Here is a 22117-nt window from a genome sequence, read left to right on the forward strand (position 1 = left end):
GCTTAATGAATAGACCCTGTTTTCCAATCTTGCATCACGTGTCAGTAGACCACGAATTTGCCCATTCCGAACTGTTATTTACTGCTATTTGATTTAATTATGCTGGGTGCTATTCCTCCTCTTGGAGATTTGCTTGATCCATCTTGCATGTGCTTTTCTTGACCCTTAATTGTCCAATACTTGGAACTTACAGTTGTTTTCGCTTCTGCTTAATCTAAGAGAAATGTGCCCTTTGTTCATAGCTTATCCTGGTTAACTCCCTTTGTGCTTTCCAATTATGTCTCGGCTTGTCATCCTCAGTCTCAGCAAACAGATTTTCTTTGTTTCCTGCATAAATCTCTTTTCTTCAGTGTTTCTGATCTGCGGCCGTGATTTCTCTCTGAGGTCGTTTTGGCACGATCCAACGTCCATCTTCTCATCTTGGCTGATTTACTCATGTTATAGTTTCTACTGCAGCAAGCTTCTATTTATCTCATCTACCTTGTGTTTCTGCTCATATACATTCACTACTCGTCTGGTTACTTATCTTCTTTGTATATATGCTTTCTCAGTCTGTGCATACATGTTTCTCTTATCACTTCAGTAGTCATATATTGTTTCAGTATGTCTTAATACCTTCTCTTCAGGACGCCACTTTACTCTGATTTGACTTCATTTTACAGCTCTTCTATGTCCGGTGGTGTATGCCGACATCCTTCCACCACATCAGTGTGAGCGTACATTTGATACGGTTGTCTGAGTGCATAACGTCTCTCATATCTTTGGTGCGGTATTGTGATGATACCTGGCTCCATGCACTGTGTCTTCCTGCTTTGGTTACAGTATGAAGGAGATGAGGGGGCAGGCACTAGAGATGATATCATCTGCTGCTCTACGTTACACCCTCTCTGCTGGTCTGCCACAGATTTGCTCAAGCTGGTGCCCTAGTATCAAACCTTTTCTTCTAGGTTGTAACAGCATTGTTTCAGTTGGTGGGTGATGTTAGACCCTCTTCCCTTGTCTGTCACAGCATTGCTTCAGTGGGTACCTTGGTGTTACACCCTTTTTCCTGGTCTATCACAACTTTGCTTCATCTGGAGCCCTAGTGTTGCACCCTTCTCCTGGTCTGCCCCATCTTTGCTCTAGCTGGAGCCCTAGGTATATACCCTTTCTCTAGTCTGACACCCTTTCTCCTGATCTGCCACATCTTTGCTCCATCTCTAGGTCTAATATTACACCCTTTGAATCAGCTGGTACCCTAGTTTTACACTCTTTCTCCTTGTCTGCCATATCTTTACTCCAGCTGTAGCCCCAGTGTGACATCCTTTTTCATGGTCTGCTAGAGTTTTGCTCCAGCTGGGGCCCCAGCCTTACACCCTCTCTCCTGGTCTGTCAGAGCTTTGCTCCAATTATTTGCCTAGTGTTAGAACCTTTCTCCTGGTCTGTCACAGCTTTGCTCTTGTTGGTACCCTAGTTTTACACCCTTACTCCTTGTCTGTCACAGCTTTGCCTCAGCTGGAGCCCTAATGTCACACCCTTTCTGTTGGTCCATCAGAACTTTTATCCAACTGGTGCCCTAGAGTTACACCCTCCCCCCTTTGTCTGTGAAGGATTTGCTCTTGTTGGTACCCTAGTCTTTCCCCCTTTCTCCTGGTCGGTCACATCTTTTCCCCAGCTGGTGCCCTAGTGTTACACCTTTTGTCCAGGTCTGTCACAGCATTTCTGCAGCTGGTGCCCTAGTGGTACGCCCTTTCTCCTGGTCTGTCACAGCGTTGCTCCATCTTGTGCTCTAGTGTTACACCCTCTCTACTGGTCTGTCAAGCTTTTCTTCAGATGGTGCCCTAGTGTTACACCCTCTCTCCTGGTCTGCCACAGCTTTGCTCCAGCTGGTGCCCTGGCGTTACACCCTCTCTACTGGTCTGCCACAGCTTTGCTCCAGCTGGTGTCTTAATGTTACACCCTCTCTCCTGGTCTGTCACAGCTTTACTCCAGCTGGTGCCCTCGCGTTACACCCTCTCTGCTGGTCTGCCACAGCTTTACTCCAGCTGGTGCCCTAATGTTACACCCTCTCTCCTGGTCTGCCACCACTTTGATCCAGCTGGTGTCCTAATGTTGCACCCTCACTCCTGGTCTGTCACAGCTTTACTCCAGCTGGTGCCCTGGCGTTACACCCTCTCCCCTGGTCTGTCACAGCTTTACTCCAGCTGGTGCCCTAATGTTACACCCTCTCTCCTGGTCTGCCACAGCTTTGCTCCAGCTGGTGCCCTGGCGATGCACCCTCTCTACTGGTCCGCCACAGCTTTGCTCCAGCTGGTGTCTTAATGTTACACCCTCTCTCCTGGTCTGCCATCGCTTTGCTCCAGCTGGTGTCCTAATGTTACACCCTCAATCCTGGTCTGTCACAGCTTTACTCCAGCTGGTGCCCTGTCGTTACACCCTCTCTCCTGGTCTGTCACAGCTTTACTCCAGCTGGTGCCCTGGCGTTACAACCTCTCTCCTGGTCTTTCACAGCTTTACTCCAGCTGGTGTCCTAATGTTACACCCTCTCTCTTGGTCTGTCACAGCTTTTCTCCAGCTGGTGCTCTGGCATTACCCCCTCTCTCCTGCTCTGCCACAGCTTTGCTCCAGCTGGTGCCCTGGCGTTACACCCTCTCTACTGGTCTGCCACAGCTTTGCTCCAGCTGGTGTCTTAATGTTACACCCTCTCTCCTGGTCTGTCACAGCTTTACTCCAGCTGGTGCCCTGGCATTACGCCCTCTCTCCTGGTCTGCCACAGCTTTTCCCCAGCTGGTGCCCTAATGTTACACCCTCTCTCCTGGTCTGTCACAGCTTTTCTCCAGCTAGTGCCCTGGTGTTACCCCCTCTCTCCTGGTCTGCCACAGCTTTGCTCCAGCTGGTGCCCTGGCCTTACACCATCTCTCCTGGTCTGCCACAGCTTTGCTCCAGCTGGTGCCCTGGCGTTACACCCTCTCTACTGGTCTGCCACAGCTTTGCTCCAGCTGGTGTCTTAATGTTACACCTTCTCTCCTGGTCTGTTACAGCTTTACTCCAGCTGGTGCCCTGGCATTACACCCTCTCTCCTGGTCTGCCACAGCTTTACTCCAGCTGGTGCCCTAATGTTACACCCTCTCTCCTGGTCTGTCACAGCTCTTCTCCAGCTGGTGCCCTGGCGTTACCCCCTCTCTCCTGGTCTGTCACAGCTTTGCTCCAGCTGGTGTCCTAATGTTACACCCTCTCTCCTGGTCTGTCACAGCTTTTCTCCAGCTGGTCCCCTGGCATTACCCCCTCTCTCCTGCTCTGCCACAGCTTTGCTCCAGCTGGTGCCCTGGCGTTACACCCTCTCTACTGGTCTGCCACAGCTTTGCTCCAGCTGGTGTCTTAATGTTACACCCTCTCTCCTGGTCTGTCACAGCTTTACTCCAGCTAGTGCCCTGGCATTACACCCTCTCTCCTGGTCTGCCACAGCTTTACTCCAGCTGGTGCCCAAATGTTACACCCTCTCTCCTGGTCTGTCACAGCTTTTCTCCAGCTGGTGCCCTGGCGTTACCCCCTCTCTCCTGGTCTGCCACAGCTTTGCTCCAGCTGGTGCCCTGGCCTTACACCATCTCTCCTGGTCTGCCACAGCTTTGCTCCAGCTGGTGCCCTGGCGTTACACCCTCTCTACTGGTCTGCCACAGCTTTGCTCCAGCTGGTGTCTTAATGTTACACCCTCTCTCCTGGTCTGTTACAGCTTTACTCCAGCTGGTGCCCTGGCAGTACACCCTCTCTCCTGGTCTGCCACAGCTTTACTCCAGCTGGTGCCCTAATGTTACACCCTCTCTCCTGGTCTGTCACAGCTTTTCTTCAGCTGGTGCCCTGGCGTTACCCCCTCTCTCATGTTTTGCCACAGCTTTGCTCCAGCTGGTGCCCTGGCCTTACACCATCTCTCCTAGTCTGTCACAGCTTTACTCCAGCTCGTGTCCTAATGTTACACCCCGTCTCCTGGTCTGTCAGAGCTTTACTCAAGATGGTGCCCTGGCATTACACCCTCTCTCCTGGTCTGCCACAGTTGGTGCCCTACCGTTACACCCTTTCTCGTGGTCTGCCACAGCCCACAGCTTTGCTCCAGCTGGTGCCCTGTCGTTACCCCCTCTCCCCTGGCCTGTCACAGCTTGTCTGCTCCTCCAGTCCTGGCCTTGCCTCCCTCCTTCTCCCTGGTCGCCCCCTCCCCGTGAGTTACCGGCTGTCCCTGTTCGGTGCTCGCTTTCCTTCAGCTCCAGCGCACTGGCTTTGGCTCAGCCCCCTTTGGGTCGAACGCTGCTGTAGCTGTGGCCCCGATATGCAGGCGCCGCCCCCTTGTTCAACCCAGTCCCAAACTTTGAATTGTACATTTGAACTCTACAGGTCCCGTCTCGGCGTTGTGTACACACATCCAGGGAGGCGATGAAGAAGCAAAGATCAATATTTATGGCTATCAGCTGATCGGGGCTGGGCCGCCCTGGTCCTCCCCCTTCCTAGTGCTGGTCGGGGAGCTCCAGGAGCCGAGCGCAGAGGGAGAGCCCTGGGGGAGGGAGAGGAGAGACCCGGGGAGGGAGAAGGAGTCCCGGGGGAGGCAGGCAGAGGGGCACAGGGGCAGGACCAGGGACTCGGAGATACTCCGGGCTCTTGTGAGAGGGAAACGGAACACGTTGGTACGGACCCCCGGGGTGCGAGGCGGACAGAGGTCCCCCACCCTCAGCTCTTTGAACTATTAACTCTTTTTCGGGGTCGCTGTCCTGTCCCAGGAGTCTCTGTACATTCCCCGGTCTCTGTTCTGGAGCTCCATTCTGCCTGTCTCTCTCCGGATTAGGGGGGGTTCCGTGTCTCCGGGGTTCTCCTTCCTGAGGAGGAAAGCGGGTGCAGGGTCTTCCGCGATGCCCACCTGCAGAAGGCGGCGGCGGATCGGCTTCTGCCTGAACGAGAAGAAGAAAAGAAAACTGAATTTTCATCTGTTCGAGGAGCTCTGCAGGTACCTGCCTAGAAACACTGACTGCCACTGTACACTCTTCCTACTGCCACTGTGCAGCCTTCCAATATGCAGACTGCCACTGTACACCCTGCCAGTGTGTGCAGCCTGTCACTGCCTACCAATATGCAGACTGCCACTGTACACTCTGCCAGTCCCACTGTCACTGTGCATACTGCCACTGTGCAGCCTACCAATATGCAGACTACCACTATACACCCTGCAAGTCCCACTGTCACTGTGCATACTGCCACTGTGCAGCATACCAATATGCAGACTGCCACTGTACACTCTGCCAGTCCCACTGTCACGGTGCATACTGTCACTGTGCATACTGCCACTGTGCAGACTGCCACTGTACATTCTGCCAGGCCCACTGTACACTCTTCCTACTGCCAAGGTGCAGCATACCAATTTGCAGACTGCCACTGTACACTCTGCCAGTCCCACCACTGTGCGTAATACCAATATGCAGACTGCCACTATACACTCTGCCAGTCCCACGGTCACGGTACATACTGTCACTGTGCATACTGCCACTGTGCAGACTGCCACTGTACATTCTGCCAGTCCCACTGTACACTCTTCCTACTGCCACTGTGCAGCATACCAATATGCAGACTGCCACTGTACACTCTGCCAGTCCCACCACTGTGCAGAATACCAATATGCAGTCTGCCACTGTACACTCTGCCAGTCCCACCACTGTGAAGACTACCAATAGGCAGACTGCAACTATACACTCTGCAGTCCCACTGCCACTGTGCATACTGCCACTGTGCAGCCTACCAATATGCAGACTGCCACTGTTCACTCTGCCAGTGTGTAGCCTGTCACTGTGCATACTGCCACTGTGCAGCATACCAATATGCAGACTGCCACTGTACACTCTGCCAGTGTGTAGCCTGTCACTGTGTATACTGCCACTGTGCAGCATACCAATATGCAGACTGCCACTGTACACTCTGCCAGTCCCACTGTCACTGTGCAGACTACCAATATGCAGACTGCCACTGTACACTCTGCCAGTCCCACTGTCACACTGTGTATACTGCCAATGTGCAGACTACCAATATGCAGACTGCCACTGTACACTCTGCCAGTCCCACTGTCACTGTGCATACTGCCACTGTGCAGACTACCAATATGCAGACTGACACTGTACACTCTGCCAGTCCCACTGTCACTGTGCATACCACCAATGTGCAGCATACCAATATGCAGACTGCCACTGTACGCTCTGCCAGTCCCACTGTCACTGTGTATACTGCCACTGTGCATACTGCCAATGTGCAGACTGCCAGTATAAACTCTGCCAGTATGTAGCCTGTCACTGTGTATACTGCCACTGTGCAGCATACTGATATGCAGACTGCCACTGTACACTCTGCCAGTCCCACTGTCACTGTGTATACTGCCACTGTGCAGACTACTAATATGCAGACTGCCACTGTACACTCTGCCAGGCCCACTGTCACTGTGCATACTGCCACTGTGCAGCCTACCAATATGCAGACTACCACTGTACACTCTGCCAGGCCCACTGTCACTGTGCATACTGCCACTGTGCAGCATACCAATATGCAGACTGCCACTGTACACTCTGCCAGTCGCACTGTCACTGTGTATACTGCCAATGTGTAGACTACCAATATGCAGACTGACACTGTACACTCTGCCAGTCCCACTGTCACTGTGCATACCACCAATGTGCAGCATACCAATATGCAGACTGCCACTGTACGCTCTGCCAGTCCCACTGTCACTGTGTATACTGCCACTGTGCATACTGCCAATGTGCAGACTGCCACTATACACTCTGCCAGTATGTAGCCTGTCACTGTGTATACTGCCACTGTGCCGCCTACCAATATGCAGACTGCCACTGTGCATTCTGCCAGTGTGTAGCCTCTCACTGTGCATACTGCCCCTGTGCAAAATACCAATATACAGACTGCCACTGTGCATTCTGCCAGTGTGTAGCCTGTCACTGTGCCTACTGCCACTGGTCAGAATATTAATACGCAGACTGCCACTGTATAAACTGCCAGCGTGTGGCCTTTTACTGTGCATACTGCCACTGTGTAGAATACCAATATGCAGACTGCCACTGTACACTGTGCCACAGTGTCGCCTGCCACTGTGCATACTGTCACTGGGCAGAATATCAATATGCAGATTTCCACTGTCCAGACTGTCAATGGGTAGAATACCAATACGCAGATTGCCACTGTCCAGACTGTCTTTGGGTAGCCTGTCACTGTGCGTAGGATGTACTTCAATCGTATCCCTCATTTTTTGAACCTGTATTATATGTGTATATACTCCTAAAGTTGACTAGGAGACAATGGGATACGTGTTTGGTGTTTTCGTCTTTTGCTGTGAAACACTGTATTTCGAATTGTTTAATTGGCACTGGGTGGCTAGTCACTCAGATAGAGCGCCATCCAATTTTGTGATTACGTTATTGTTTTTGTTGACTCTTTTGTGTGAAATGCTTGCAATGTAAACGATTAGTCATTTGGTAGTAGGAGGGCATGTTTAGATTACCTTTTGACTTGAAACCCTTCTTCGTGTCCACACGCATTTTGAAATGGAATGGGTAAAACGAGTAGGCTCCTGTATCCACACCAAGTGTGGGCGTGCAGTTAGTGCTCTATACTGTTTAGGTACAAATATTGACATTGGTATTTGCGACGTAGGAGTAAGGAGCCAACCGCTTTCTGACTACCAGCACCTCCGTGAATAACTGTGTATGTATTAAATATTTATTTAAAGGTGTAACGTTCTCTAACTAATGAGTGCCGTCCCCATTTGCGATCGTTCAGGTTGTCACTGTGTCAACTATCATTCTACAGACTGCCACTATGTAGAATAGCAATATGCAGACTGCCACTGTACAAGCTGCCAGTGTGTAGCCTGTCACTGTCTATACTGCCACTGTGCAGAAGAGCAATATACAGACTGCCACTATACAGACTGCCAGTGTAGCCTGCCACTGTACAGAATACCAATATGCAGACTGCCACTGTACAGGCTGCCAGTGTGTAGCCTGTCACTGTCTATACTGCCACTGTGCAGAAGAGCAATATTCAGACTTCCACTATACAGACTTCCCTTGTAGCCTGCCACTGTACAGAATACCAATATGCAGACTGCCACTGTACAGGCTGCCAGTGTGTAGCCTGTCACTGTCTATACTGCCACTGTGCAGAAGAGCAATATTCAGACTTCCACTATACAGACTGCCCTTGTAGCCTACCACTGTACAGAATACCAATATGCAGACTGCCACTGTACAGGCTGCCAGTGTGTAGCCTGTCACTGTCTATACTGCCACTGTGCAGAAGAGCAATATACAGACTGCCACTATACAGACTGCCAGTGTAGCCTGCCACTGTGCAGAATATCAATATGCAGACTGCCACAATACAGGCTGCCAGTGTGTAGCCTGTCACTGTCTGTACTGCCAGTGTGCAGAAGAGCAATATTCAGACTTCCACTATACAGACTGCCCTTGTAGCCTGCCACTGTGCAGAATACCAATGTGCAGGCTGCCACTGTACAGGCTGTGAACGTGCAGTTTCTGACTGTGCAGACAGTCAACGTGTAGCCTGTCACTGGGCATACAGCCACTGTGCAGAATACCAATATGCAGGCTGCCACTGTACAGGCTGTGAACGTGCAGTTTCTGACTGTGCAGACGGTCAACGTGTAGCCTGTCACTGTGCATACAGCCACTGTTCAGAATACCAATATGCAGGCTGCCACTCTACATGCTGTGAACGTGCAGTTTCTGACTGTGCAGACGGTCAACGTGTAGCCTGTCACTGTGCATACTGCCACTGTGCAGAGTACCAATATGCAGGCTGCCACTGTACAGGCTGTGAACGTGCAGTTTCTGACTGTGCAGACGGTCAACGTGTAGCCTGTCACTGTGCATACAGCCACTGTGCAGAATACCAATATGCAGGCTGCCACTCTACATGCTGTGAACGTGTAGTTTCTCACTGTGCACATTGTCACTGTGTAGCCTGTCACTGCATACTGCCACTGTGCAGAATAGCAATATGCAGATTGCCACTATGCAGACTGCCAGTGTAGCCTGCCACTGTGCAGAATAGCAATATTCAGACTGCCACTGTATATGCTGCCAGTGTGTAGCCTGTCACTGTGCATACTGCCACTGTGCAGAATAGCAATATTCAGGCTGCCACTGTACAGGCTGTCCACTTGCAGACTATCACTGTACAGAGACTGTGATTGTGCCCGCACAGGGAGTCTAGATTTCTCGGTGGGCCTCTGCGCCAGAGGCCTCTTTTCTGGGAACTCTCAGAACTGGTTATATTGATGAATGCAACGCACACACATTTAAGATGTTATTTTCACATGCATGCTGTAATATTGGGCCACTTTGGAAAACATTCTAGGCCCATTTATGGTACCGAGTCCACTCCTGGATACGTTACAGACATTCACATTTAGCAGACAACGTCCCTGCTAAACAGACTCCCCCGGCAAGTGCTGACCCTGCCCAGTTTCCTTCCATAGTCTGCCGCCGTACACAATGTCACTACACAGAGTCCATGCGCAGGGGCGTAGGAGACACATAAAATCTGGGGGGGACAGGGGACATCTTGGGGACTTTGCTTTGTTTATTTATTTATTTATTGTGTTTTAGTCAAAGAACTCGACTTTTCACAAAATTAGAATTAAAATAGCAGTATGTATTAAATTACAAATATCACTGTATAAAATAAGAGAAAAGAAAAAAAAACAGAAGAAAATTAAAGGATGCAGCAGCAAAGAACATGTCTTTGTATGTTGCATTTCTGGATTTTTCATCTGACTATGAGCTCATGGTAAGAGAGAGGAAATAACAATTACTTCCAGTGGGCCACAGCTGGGACGCCAGCTCGTTAAAAGGCAGATCACCTGTAAGTGGACTCCTGCCAAATAAAGGAGTTGAAGCCTTTTCTACCAACTGCAAGTTGTGCTTTCTTTGTGTGGGGCAAGGAGACGTGTGTGTCTCTTGGAATGGAAAGATGGGGGTTTCAAAGAAAGTGGAAATCTGAGTAAGCCCTGTTATGGGAGTAGAGGGACCAGGTGTGTGGTGTTGCTGCTTTGACTGTCCCTGGGGGGTGGGGGAATACAGTAAACAAGGAGGATGAGCGATCGCAAGCCCACCCCCTTATAAGCACTCCACAGGTCCGCGGCCGGATGTGTTGGACCCGGGGAATGCCTAGTAGGTGGGGTGTATGTGGACTCTGAATGCAGAGCTGGACTCTGTTCTTTTCTCCTTTAACATTTGCTGCAAAGCTTGATCTATTTGATTCTCTCATATGTTACTAGGACGGCAGAGCATGGGTCCTCTGCCCTGTTACATTATTCAAAGAGCCCCTCTGGCCTTTCTTTGCCTCTCCCTTGTCTCACTGCTGGCTTGCTTAATACATACCTCCTTGCTTGAACACTCAACATAGTCTCCCTAACACAGCAAAGGCAGCTGCAGTCTGTCTTAACTTCTATTTGTTCCGTGTCTTGAATTGGCCTCTTATTTCCGCTTTTCTGTCTGCGGGGGAAAGACATTTGCCAGTCACTGCCATGATGGTTCTACCTGGCTATAAGAGGGCAACAGCTAGCCAATATTGGAAGACCATGGGCATATTATGCCAGAGGCTGGCAACTGCCTTCCTAATGCCTACACAAGAGACATAACTCTTGCCTTTGTTTCTAAAAGTAATTCAGTGGATGAAGAAACGCGAGAGCACACATATTGCTTATAAAGGAAGGGGATGATGTCACACCTGGTTAAGACATTTTGATCATGCTAGGAGCTAATTTCCAGCTGCAATTAAGCGATTACCTTTTAGACTTCCGGCTTTAAATACCGTTAGTATCACCTGGAAAGCACAGAGGTTGCTCAACAGGGTTCCTGGAGCATGAGGGGTACTCTACTCGTGGGCATGGATGATTGGAGGGCATTCTTGCCCTGTTTTGGAGTCTGGCCCCTACAGCCATGATGGGGGGAGAGGCCTATTACTTTTGGTTGTACGTACCCTTTGAGGGTGGGCAGACATTGCCTCCTTCTTTAGCCCACTAACAGCACTGCTTTGCAACTTTATCACACATACCTGTCAGGTGGCATGTAACTCAATGCTACTAATGTTATCAGCCTCAGAAGTCTGGAATCCTTTGCCACATCAACTAGGGTACAGGCTTGCCACCTGAGACTTACCCATGTTTGAGTTAGCATCTGTCGCCCTGTGGGGAAGATACACAAAGAAAGAGCAGGGCACAGTGCCCTTATGGGTTTTTCACACTTCTTCCTCGGGGTGGGCACAATTCACTCCGCAGAGAAAGTGGCACATGCTGGGCAACATTCTCCCACTTTGAAAATGTCACCCAAAGAGCGAAATTGGCCATTTGAAATATCTCTGTCGACTTATTATTGCGCAATCCACACTGATGGGTTTCAGCACCTGCTTAACGCGAGATGGCAATTAAGGGCATTTGCCAACACACTCAAGAAGCACAGGACACCCTCTTACCAGCGACATGCCATGCTCACTCATTCTGATCACAAATTGGCATTTATCTGGGGTCATGTTAAATGTATTTATTTATTTATTACATGTGCAGCATCACGCAAAACCCCCAAGCATCAAGGCGCAAAGTAAAATGCATGGAGTGGACCACTTCCATTGGTGCACATTTTTACTTTTCTGCCACAAAATGGAAGATTTTCCCGTAAAAGGCAGGTGAAATCACATTGCTTTTCCACTTTGGAAGAGTGTAAATACTTCACGCAATTAGCGATTACTGGCGAAATTGACAATGGCTTACTCTGGACTCCGCCCGCTTTTACCAGGTTTCATTTCCATGCAGATCTCAGATGAATCCCTTTCCTTATTTCCAGCATGAGAATCCATGCTGGCAGTAAGGCCGCATTTGTCTGGTGGAGCGAGAAATACAGGTGTTCCTGGTGTGTCCACTCGGCTCCCGAACTCCACCCAGAAAATGCACAAAAATCCGGTCATTTTGAAAAAGCGACAGTAATAGTGTTTTCCACCACTTTTTCTGAACCAATTGACCTGGAAAATGCTGTGTTGCATCGGAAGCTGAATGCATTCACTCTGCCTATTATCCCACCGGAAGATTAAGCCAGATGCTGAACACAGGTGTTACATATTCCTGTGCACAATCTGCATTTGGAGAATTAACTAACTGAGCTACCTTACAAATGATATGTCCTCGGGGGCTTTACCGTTTTACCCCCTTAACTTCCATGGGTATTTACCCCCGTGTCCAGGCCTTTTTTGGTGATTTCGGTATGTCGCCATTCAATCCCTTGTAACTTCTTTGTTACATGAGATATCTCGGCCAAAGTTGGCCCCTTTTTTCCCACATAGGTGGCCGTAACACCACCCAGGAATCCAAGTTTGCTGTAGGGGGGTGAGGGAAAATAACCAAAAAGGAGAACATTTGTTTTCTTTTCTTCAGAAAATGCCAATAAAATGTTGTACAAAGAAGCCTGTGGTTTTTTCCTTGTAAGAGCTAGGAACAAATGGTTTGCTGTGCTGGATTCGCCATTTTCCAGGCTTTCAAGAACTGATTGAGCGGAAACCAAAATAACATATTTTGATATGCTAATCAGCTGTTTTGTGAGAGGTAGGCGATTTTGGCATTTTTTGTCCAATAGGACATGGGTGGACGGAATGGAAGAAACGGGTAGGAAGGCTGAATGGGAAGCCAGAAAGGCATACATTTCTGGAAAAATAGACAATGGGTGATTTGCACAGGTCAGGGAACAACTATGTGGTGAAAGATTCCATAGTTTGGGGGGAAATCGGGAAAATGACAGAAAAAAAACACAATTTCCGCACATTTCACTCTGGTCACCCTCCAAAACACGCAGCCAACAACATATGGCCTACCTTCCCGCGTTCCCACTGGTTTCCCGATGAAAACGGTACCTCACATGTGTGGGTGCACCTACCTGGGTGCAAAGGGAAAAGCCTAAAACATTGGTAACCCCAAGTCTTTCCGCTCAGCAGATTTTCAGGAATTTTGCTAATGTGGACAACCTTCAGATTTGGGCCTAGGGTATCGAAGCCACGAAGGAAAACAGGGAACCCCATGCATTTCTGAAAAGAAGACACCCGTGGGAATCCACAGAGGTCTGACTTGCACCAATCGTCCCATAATTTATGACCCACAATCCCTGACAAAGTCTGAAATTTAGTGCAAAAAACACACTTTTCACTTTGTCTTGGATGGTGGGTAATACATTCTGTGGTGATTCAATCAAGTCAGACCTTTGTGGATTCCCACGGGTGTCTTCTTCAGAAATGCATGGGGTACACTGTTTTCATTCGTGGCTTCGACACCCTAGGCCCAAATTTGTAGGTTGTCTCAGCACCCCCTTTGGGGGTTACCAGTTGTTTAGCCTTTTCCCTTTGCGCCCAGGTAGGTGCACCCACACATGTGAGGTACAGTTTACATGGGGACACCTGTGGAAATGCGGGAAGGTGGGTGGCCAGAGTGAAATGTCTGAAAATTGTTTTTTTCCACCAAATTTCAGAGACATTTCCCTCTGCCCACCCACCGAAACACACCGCCAACAACAGATGTCCTACCTTCCCGTGTTCCCACAGGTGTCCCGACGCAAATGGTACCTCACATGTGTGGTTGCACCTACCTCGGCACAAAGGGAAAAGGCTAACCCACTCATAACCCAAAGTCTTTCGGCAAAGCAGATTTTGCTCATGTGGACAACCTACAGATTTGGGCCTAGGGTGTCGAAGCCACCAAGGAAACCAGAGAACCCCATGCATTTCCGAATAGAAGACACCCGGGGGCGCCCCCCTTTACACTAAAAACATACATGGTGGTTTATTGACCCCCACACCCACCCAAAACAAGTTATCATTTTTTTTATTTTTGGTTTGCCTCTTTCCTAGGGGAAGATTGTGCTAACAATCTGCCCCTAGGGAGGGCTACATGAGATGCCCCCTATCCATTTGGGGTGGGGGGGAGAGGGCTACCCCCATTTGCACTAAAAACATCCATGGTGGTTCAATGGACCCCCACACCCACCCAAAACAAGTTATAATTTGTTTTATTTTTGTTTTGCCCCTTTCCTAGGGGCAGATGGGCACATGTGTGTGGCCATCTGCCCCCCGGGGGGGGGGGCAAAACGTACTGCCCCAGGCTTGGGGGGTGGCTCTGCCAATATTTGCAGTGCCCCCCCACCCCAAATGGATTGGGTCATCTCATGTACCCCTTCCTAGGGGCAGAAATCTGCCACCAGGGAGGGCTACATAAGGTGCCCCCTCATCCACTTAGGGTGGGGAAAGGGCCGTCCCCCTTTCAAACACAAAAAATCCTGGTGGTCTTGTGGCCCCCCAACCCAAAACAAGTTATAATATACATATATCTTTTTGTTTTGCCCTTCCCTAGGGACAGGTGGGCCCATGTGTGTGGCCATCTGCCGCCAGGGGGGGGTCAAAACATACTGCCTCCGGCTGGGGAGGGGTGGCTCTGCCAATATTTGCAGTGGCCTCTCCCCCCACCCCAAATGGATGGAGGGCCTCTCATGTAACCCTTCCTAAGGGCAGAAATCTGCCCCCAGGGAGAGCTACATAAGGTGCCCCCTCAATTTGGGGTGGGGGAGAGGGCCACCCCCTTGCAAAAATCCCTGGTGGCTAGTGGTCCCACCCAAAACTAGGTTTTTAAAAAAAATCTTTTTTTTGTTTGCCCCCCTTCCCTGGGGCAGATGATCACCCATCTGCCCCCAGGGTATTGCCCCCATGCTTTGGGGCTAGGGGGGAAAGGGCAGCCCCTCCCCCCACTTCAAAAACAGATCCCTGCACGACACACCAAGCACATATTCTGGGAGGGATACATGACATTACATCCCTCCCACTTAAAATTGTGGGGGGGATTTGTCCACCTGTTCCCCCCATGTCCTACGCCCATGTCCATGCGTGGAGTGTCACTGCAAGGGAGGGCGTGCTGCTGTCACCCGTTTGCCACGGCAGGCAGCGCCACCTGTCACTTCTCAGACTTCCGGTCTACAGACTCGCTGCCCCTGAACGGGCTGGCCGGGCGAGGGGGCATAGTATGAGGCCGTCGGTGGACGGTGTGTTACTGTACAGATGTTCCCGTTACACGCCGCCTTTATCCTGCGCTTGAGGTCTTGGCATAGACTGTCACTGAACATGCCAGGCAGGCTGGCATTCGATAGGTCGCTGCTGGGCACTGCCACTGTCCATATCGTCGCATTGCTGCCTGCTTTTGTCCCTGCAGGGTTCGTCTCTGTTAAATGGCAAGGGACAGGCTGTAGTTGTACACACGATCACTGTACAGGCGGTGCGGGCATTTACTGGGCGCGGTCACTGGGCAGGGTGTTTCTGTCAGATGGCCACTGCACAGACTGCCACTATAGACCCTGCACATGTATAGACTTTCAAGGCACAGGCTGTCGCTGTCCGGACTGTCATGGAATAGATGTCTTCGTTGTCCTTATCGCTGCGCACTTACACACGGATGCTGTGTCTGTATACAGCACAGGCTGGCTACGTGCCGGGTGTAATCAGAAAGGACTGTCTTTGTGTAACGTGTAGGGTGCCGTGGGTCCTGCCTGCACTACTTTCAAGTGCCATATTCCTGCCAGGAATTGACTGCCAGGCAATGTATGTGCGCGCTGTCTCTAGTCACATCACAGGCTGTCTCTTGGCACCCTGTACTTGCGTGCACACCGCAGAGACCGGTCCTGTACTCAGGCAGACTGCCACTAGACACAACCAGGACCATGGGCCGGATCCACAAAGCGTTTTCCAATAGGGGTTTCCCATTGAAAAACGCTGCGTGAATCAGGCCCTATGCCTTTGCACACTGCCTCAGCACTTTAGCCACGGCCCAGACTACCGCTTTACACACTGCCTCAGCGCTCAGCAGTGGCACGCCGTTTCACCCTTGTTGTGGGCAATGCTGCAGTGCCTCACAAAGCAAGGCAGGGTAACTGCTGTTACCATCAGCAGGCCTGGGAAACACGCAGTCTGTTACAGCAGAATGCTGAGGAAGGGTGAGGTGTGAGCAATCACCTCACCCTTCCTTCATGCCACTAGGTGCTAAGCACCGAAGGACACCAACAGGCAGGCAGGGACCAGGTTCAAAGACCTGCCCCCCCACCCCAGGGGGCCAGATAGTCGGCTATCCGGCCGGGGGCTGGAACATAACAGCCCCCACTACTATACATATCAAAGACCCAGGGCTTCCCTGGGTCTTATAAATACAGAGCGACATGCTCTGAGAAAACACAAAGAGTTTGTGGACCCTGAACGGGGACCCAAACACTCAGGAGGTGCACTGTTTACTCAGGGCCTTCCAAACCTTTGCTTCTTTACCACAAAATCCTCCCACCCTACAAATAAGGGAGAAGAGCAAAGGAAAAGAAGTACAGGGCACTGTACGGTGCCCACGTGGAACATGAGAAGGCGGGCAAGGGCCAGAGGGGGTAACCCCAAGACCCGGTGCCCAAAAGTATTGTTATTATCTTATGATATGTGATTATTGTTATTTGCATAACCATATCTGTACAATAAAACCTACGGCCTTTTATTGCCAACACTTGACAAACAATGTGTGAACCAAATTATTCTGGGTGAGGATATGGGTTCGGCAATGTACAAATATGCGTGCATATGGGTTCAGCAGTTATGTGTACACTCAGTGCATGCTGCTTCCGCTCAGACTATCTTAATGCACATGCTTTCTATGCACACTGTGCCTGTATTCAGTATTCTGGAGTGGTGTCACACTCAGTATAGACTCCCAAAGGCCACCTCGCTTTTAAACTCAGCCAGACTGTCGTATACTGATTGTTTCTATATGGCCCTCTATAAAGCACAGTGGCCTTACACTGTGTGCACACAGGCATTCATTGTACTGGGACAGCAAGCAGGACAGCCACACTATAAACCCAGACTGTCACTATCCAAACTTCCCGTATGCTCAGAATGTGCTGTCGGTAAACTCTGTGATTCTATATATTCCTACTCAGACCGCCCCAATAATCAGGATGGGCTGTCTATAAGCCCCAACAGCCTCAGGATGGGTTGTGTATAAATCCTGGCTGTCACTATTCTCAGCACAGGCTTTTCCTACTCACACTCCCCCAACAATCAGGAAGGGCTGTCTATAAGACATGACAACCACTAAATCCAGCAAGGTCTGTTACTACTATCAGGATGGGTTGTCTGTAAGCCGTGGCTGTCACTATACTCAGCAGAGACTGTTCCTACTTACTCACACTCCCCCAACAATCAGGATGTGCTGCCTATAAGCCCCGACAGCCACTGTATTCAGCAAAGTCTGTCCCTACTATCTCGATGGTTGTTCCTACACAAATCTCCCCTATGATCAGGATAGGTTGTCTATTAACCTTATCAGGTTTAATCGTGGGACAGTGTTGTTCCAGTAATTTCACGTCTGGTTTGTCCCTGTCCTGCACCCCATGATTATGTTTCTTCTAGTCTGTCTTGTTAGCGCTCCTCTACCCACGGGTCCTGTTTCAGCGTTATATAAATAATACAAAAATAAAAAATAGATAAATACACTCTGACTGTCTCTAAACTCAGTACATGATGCAAACATAAATGGCTCTCTATAAGTACTTGTGTCTGCTTTCCTCGCTATACTCAGTCTGTCTCTATAACCAGCTTTCGGCAGTCTATAAACTCTGGCTGGCTTTCATTATACTCGGCACAGGTTGTACACCCTTTGTATATGTAAGATTCTATGAGCGTAGTTCTGTTACTCAAGCTGTCTCTACACAGAATGTGACTATAATAAAACCCCAGACTGTCACCATCCTCAGCACAGACTGTTAATACTCAGGCTGCTTATGGGTAGAGTGGAGAGCGTAATAAAGCAGGCACCTTTGGTGGTGGGTCACTGTCCTTCACTCTGAGGCAAGTGTGTTGTCCAATTTGTAGTCTTGTAGGGAGAAGAAGAGAAAGATTACTACCGATGTGTAGTGCATTCTGGGACATGATGTCCTATTTATGGCTTCTGCAGTGAGAAAGGTAGAGTGCAACTGGAACACGCAGTCCTGCGTTGTGCAAATGTATTGCTGCAGGGCCCACTCTAAGCATGGGCAGCCTAGGCAGTCGCCCAGGGCCCCACATCGATACATCAATGGGGGCTTTGCAAGCAGCTAGCTGCTACAGCCTACAGAAGACTAGCGGGCCTGGACAGTAGAATCTGGAGGCCCTGCGTAAAACCAAGAGGCTCTTGTTACCTCCAGGCCCTGGCAACTCTTTCCTGGACCTCTCTGTGAGTCATAGGAGGTCAATTTAAATGCACTACTAAGAACAAAGAAACACAACTCTGTGGTGACGTCTCATCGAGAGCGGGTGCAACTTGTCTCCAAAGTAAGCCTGAATGTGCTTCTACCAGCAATGATATATCGCATTTTCACCTGAAAGGCGCAACAGTAAGGGTCTTAAGGCAAACGAGCCACAAATTAAACCCATTGTATAAACATTGTTTTATAGTGCAATACCGTTAATGCACACTTTCCACCTACACTGTATGAACTAACTAGTCTTTAAAATACTCATGCCAACAATTCTTACATACTTATGTTAAACAACGATATACAAAACACACAGTACCATAAAAAGGGCAGTATTCCTTCAATATGGATGTGCTCGCCCTTGTCATCTATGCTCAGCTACAATCCATAGATTAATCAATGCCCGCGTTAGTGACTTCTATTTATACCTGATAGGCAGCGATGCTAAAACTGATCATTAACAAAATGACCCTGAAGCTGAGCGTGCAGGGCCGGAAGTTACTTACAAGTAGCAAGTGCTGCACATCCTCGTGTATATTACTTAATCAGCAGACTCTCCTGCTAATATTAATACCAAATCCGGCGCCACCTAACATTAAAGTCGATGCCAAGTTTATAATTAATATAAATATCCTACAATGTCTAGCAGAGACACAGTAATATATACATGGAATATTTTGCACGATGCAAAGTACTTTTCACTGTTGCAAAGTGCCTTTGCACTGCCAACAAACACCCTGATTCACGGAACAGTGCAAAGTGTCTTTCGTACTTTTCACTGGTGCAAAGTGACTTTGCACTGCCAACAAACACCCTGATTCACGGAACAGTGCAAAGTGTCTTTCGTACTTTTCACTGGTGCAAAGTGACTTTGCACTGCCAACAAACACCCTGATTCACGGAGCAGTGCAAAGTGTATTTTCGCAGTGCAAAGTGACTTTGCATGGTAAAAGGACACTTTGCACTGTTCCGTGAATCAGGGTGTTTGTTGGCAGTGCAAAGTCACTTTGCACCAGTGAAAAGTACTTTGCACCGTGCAAAATATTCCATGAATCAGGCCCTAAAGTGTTTTAATTCATTTCAGTGAGGTACACTTGTTGACATGCATAAAAGATGTAGAAGATAAAATACACATAATAACATTCTGCAAGTCTTTGCCAAACAATGACTACAAGCAGGTTACATTATCACAGCACGTTGTTTGGGGTCTGCCTCTAAGTCTTCGGTGCAACTTTGTGAGCAGCACATGGGATTTTTTAGACTGAGCTGACTTTCCCCATAACTACTGGAAATATAAAACAACAATTATAACCGTTACTTACATGCTTCTATGGGGTTTTGCATATTTGCCAGTTGTGTTTAGTGTGTGATTTGTATACCTTTCAAATCATCTCCATATAACTGTATTGCTTTCCTGATTTAATGCCATGTCTGTTTTATCGACAGTATTGTCCAAAACAACACCATTTATGAATGGTAAAAAGGTATTGTTTTAGCTATTGCAAGCCAAACATGAATCCATATGTGTACCATCCAGGCATGAGAAATTCCAAAATTGCAGAAAGGTTTTAAACACTGGCCTCACTATTGAACTGAGGCGTGTGATTCAGAGCAAATCATTCTATCACAGGTGCCTTGTCTGACGTAATAGGGGGGGGGCTCTAAAAGTTAATCATTTTCGGGGTGCAGATTATAAAAAAATAAACCTGGTTCATGGTTAGATTATAGACTGGCTCCATATATAATGATCACAGTGACTAGTCATATATTGCACATCTGAAAGGTATTCGTTTCTGTTTGCTCATGGCAGCTGCTTGTAATGTAACTTCCCACGATGCCCTTATCAAAGAATGACGTCACGTTCGCTGATCTCAACACACATGCAAACGAGGGGGGGGGGCATTCCTCTTTTGTTGCACAGGGCCGCCCCTGGCAGGGTGGTGGCCATGAGTCAGGCTTGGTGCATTCTGGAACAGGGGGAAAAGACTGATTGAACACGTGAGCACAAACATGCTGACTACTCCTAACCATTGTTCATGAAGAAGAGCGCAATAACAGCATCTGTAATCCCATCATGTGTTGGTCGCTTCTTCCACCCAAATTACACAGCGACACATTGACACCTGGCCAGTCCTGGAATAATCAAATCAATGATATGCTTTACTCGGATAAAATAATCCAGAAACCTTCATACTCAATTAAAAAACCTTGCAAATTCATACATCATTTCATAAAAAGATACATCTTTCAAACCACGGTAAATATTACAGCTCTGCTAGACAGAGTCCAATCCCATTTCTCTTGATCTGAGTGCGTACGGTAGATGCATGAGCAGAGTCCCGGCCGCCCAATGGGAATCAGCACCCAGAAGGAAAAATATAGGGCCGCTCTGCATTGTCGATCCATGTCGGACTTTCAGGATACCCCTGATTAATATGCATGAGATACGTTTGCATACAATGCTTCTAAATGTAGGCATATCTTTGCTCATGAATATTAATGAGGGATATCCTGAAAACCCGTCAGGCTTCCGTCCTCGAGGCCTGGAGTTGGACAACCCTGGTCTAAAAGATGTTCTTTTTAAAAGGGAAATGAATGATGAATTTCTAATCCCTGAGTATGCTGGATGAAATCCCCAGGAAGGGCATTCCATAGCAAGCAGTTCACAGCATGTGCATTCGGCGCTCCTCGTGACGGCCACAAGCCTGCAACCGCCCCCAGTGGGGACAGATTAAACCTCGCCCGCTCTTTCTTTAAATGAGACCAGAGCAAGTCATCAGAAATCATGTTGACAGATCGCGTCATAAATACTCATTTATTTGTGCCAATTTTTTCTGCTATTGTTCACATTAAAAAAACCGTTTAAAACTCATCGTATTGTTTGTGAAAACTCGATTGGTTACAATCAAAGGGTTATGAAAACTCCCGAAGAATTTACCAGGGTCAAATGTTTCATTCTATAAGAGAGATCTACGGAATTGGCTTCGCGTGCAAGTACGTCTTCTGAATTTAGGTGAGATCAAATGGCTTTCCTGCTTTTTGAGGCTCGAGCGGTTCCATATGCAATTCATCCTCAAGACGTATCCTCCTTCCTTACTACCTCATGCAGCGAATAAGTAGGAGCTGAGGCTGGCAAGCCAAGCAAACTCTCCAAAAATGAGTGCGATACGCTCGGAAATCCAAGGTCAGCCTCCTCTTAAAGAGGAGGCTCTTCTTCCATGGCTTCGGGTTTTGCTGGGTAGACATCGGCTGCGCCCTGAATGGCCGGGCACATCTCTATGCCTCCTTAGGACAGAGCCCCTTTTGTATGCAGCTTGCCTATGTGTTGTGTCACCGCTAGTCTGGCATTAAAAGTGAAACCGAAGTATTCATATGATGTACAAAGTTTTATTGTCTCCTCAGTCCTCACCTGCCTTAAACATTGGTGAGCTTAATGCGTTTCAGTCCAGTTTGGTGCACCATTATAGCTGATTGTGAAGCATTCTGCAACATGTCACTGTAAGTTCCTGCTCTTGTCTTTACACCCTGCTGTGGCTGCCCCCCCCCCACCTTGCTAACTGAATCACGCTGTACTCTCTTGGACTATGCATCAGTCCACGGCTGGGCCCCTCCGGTGCCACCTTCAATGTGCTTGCTCCACTCCCCTGGAATGCGCTCCTCTCTGACTTCAAGGCTGTTGCATCAGTGACTCTTCAAAACAAGGCTCAAACTCCACCTGCTAAGGAGCGATCAAGACCCCAGGAGCCTTTGACTATTCTGTCTTAACTAGCCTCTCCACCCACCCTTCTTGCTAA

General features: G+C 48.8%; 1 protein-coding gene across 1 annotated transcript in view; it reads left to right on the forward strand.

The window, feature by feature from the left end:
- The first annotated feature begins 4320 nt into the window (after positions 1–4320).
- The window catches only part of LOC138566660 (inositol-tetrakisphosphate 1-kinase-like), a 273353-nt gene continuing 255556 nt past the window's right edge, over positions 4321–22117 (forward strand). The window contains exon 1 of the mRNA XM_069644218.1: positions 4321–4966. Within this exon, the coding sequence (XP_069500319.1) occupies positions 4872–4966 (95 nt within the window). The 5' untranslated portion in view covers positions 4321–4871. The remainder of the gene's footprint in view (positions 4967–22117) is intronic.

This window comes from Ambystoma mexicanum, chromosome 2p (assembly GCF_040938575.1).
Source record: "Ambystoma mexicanum isolate Mex_15411 chromosome 2p, UKY_AmexF1_1, whole genome shotgun sequence".
Taxonomy (NCBI): Eukaryota; Metazoa; Chordata; class Amphibia; order Caudata; family Ambystomatidae; genus Ambystoma; species Ambystoma mexicanum.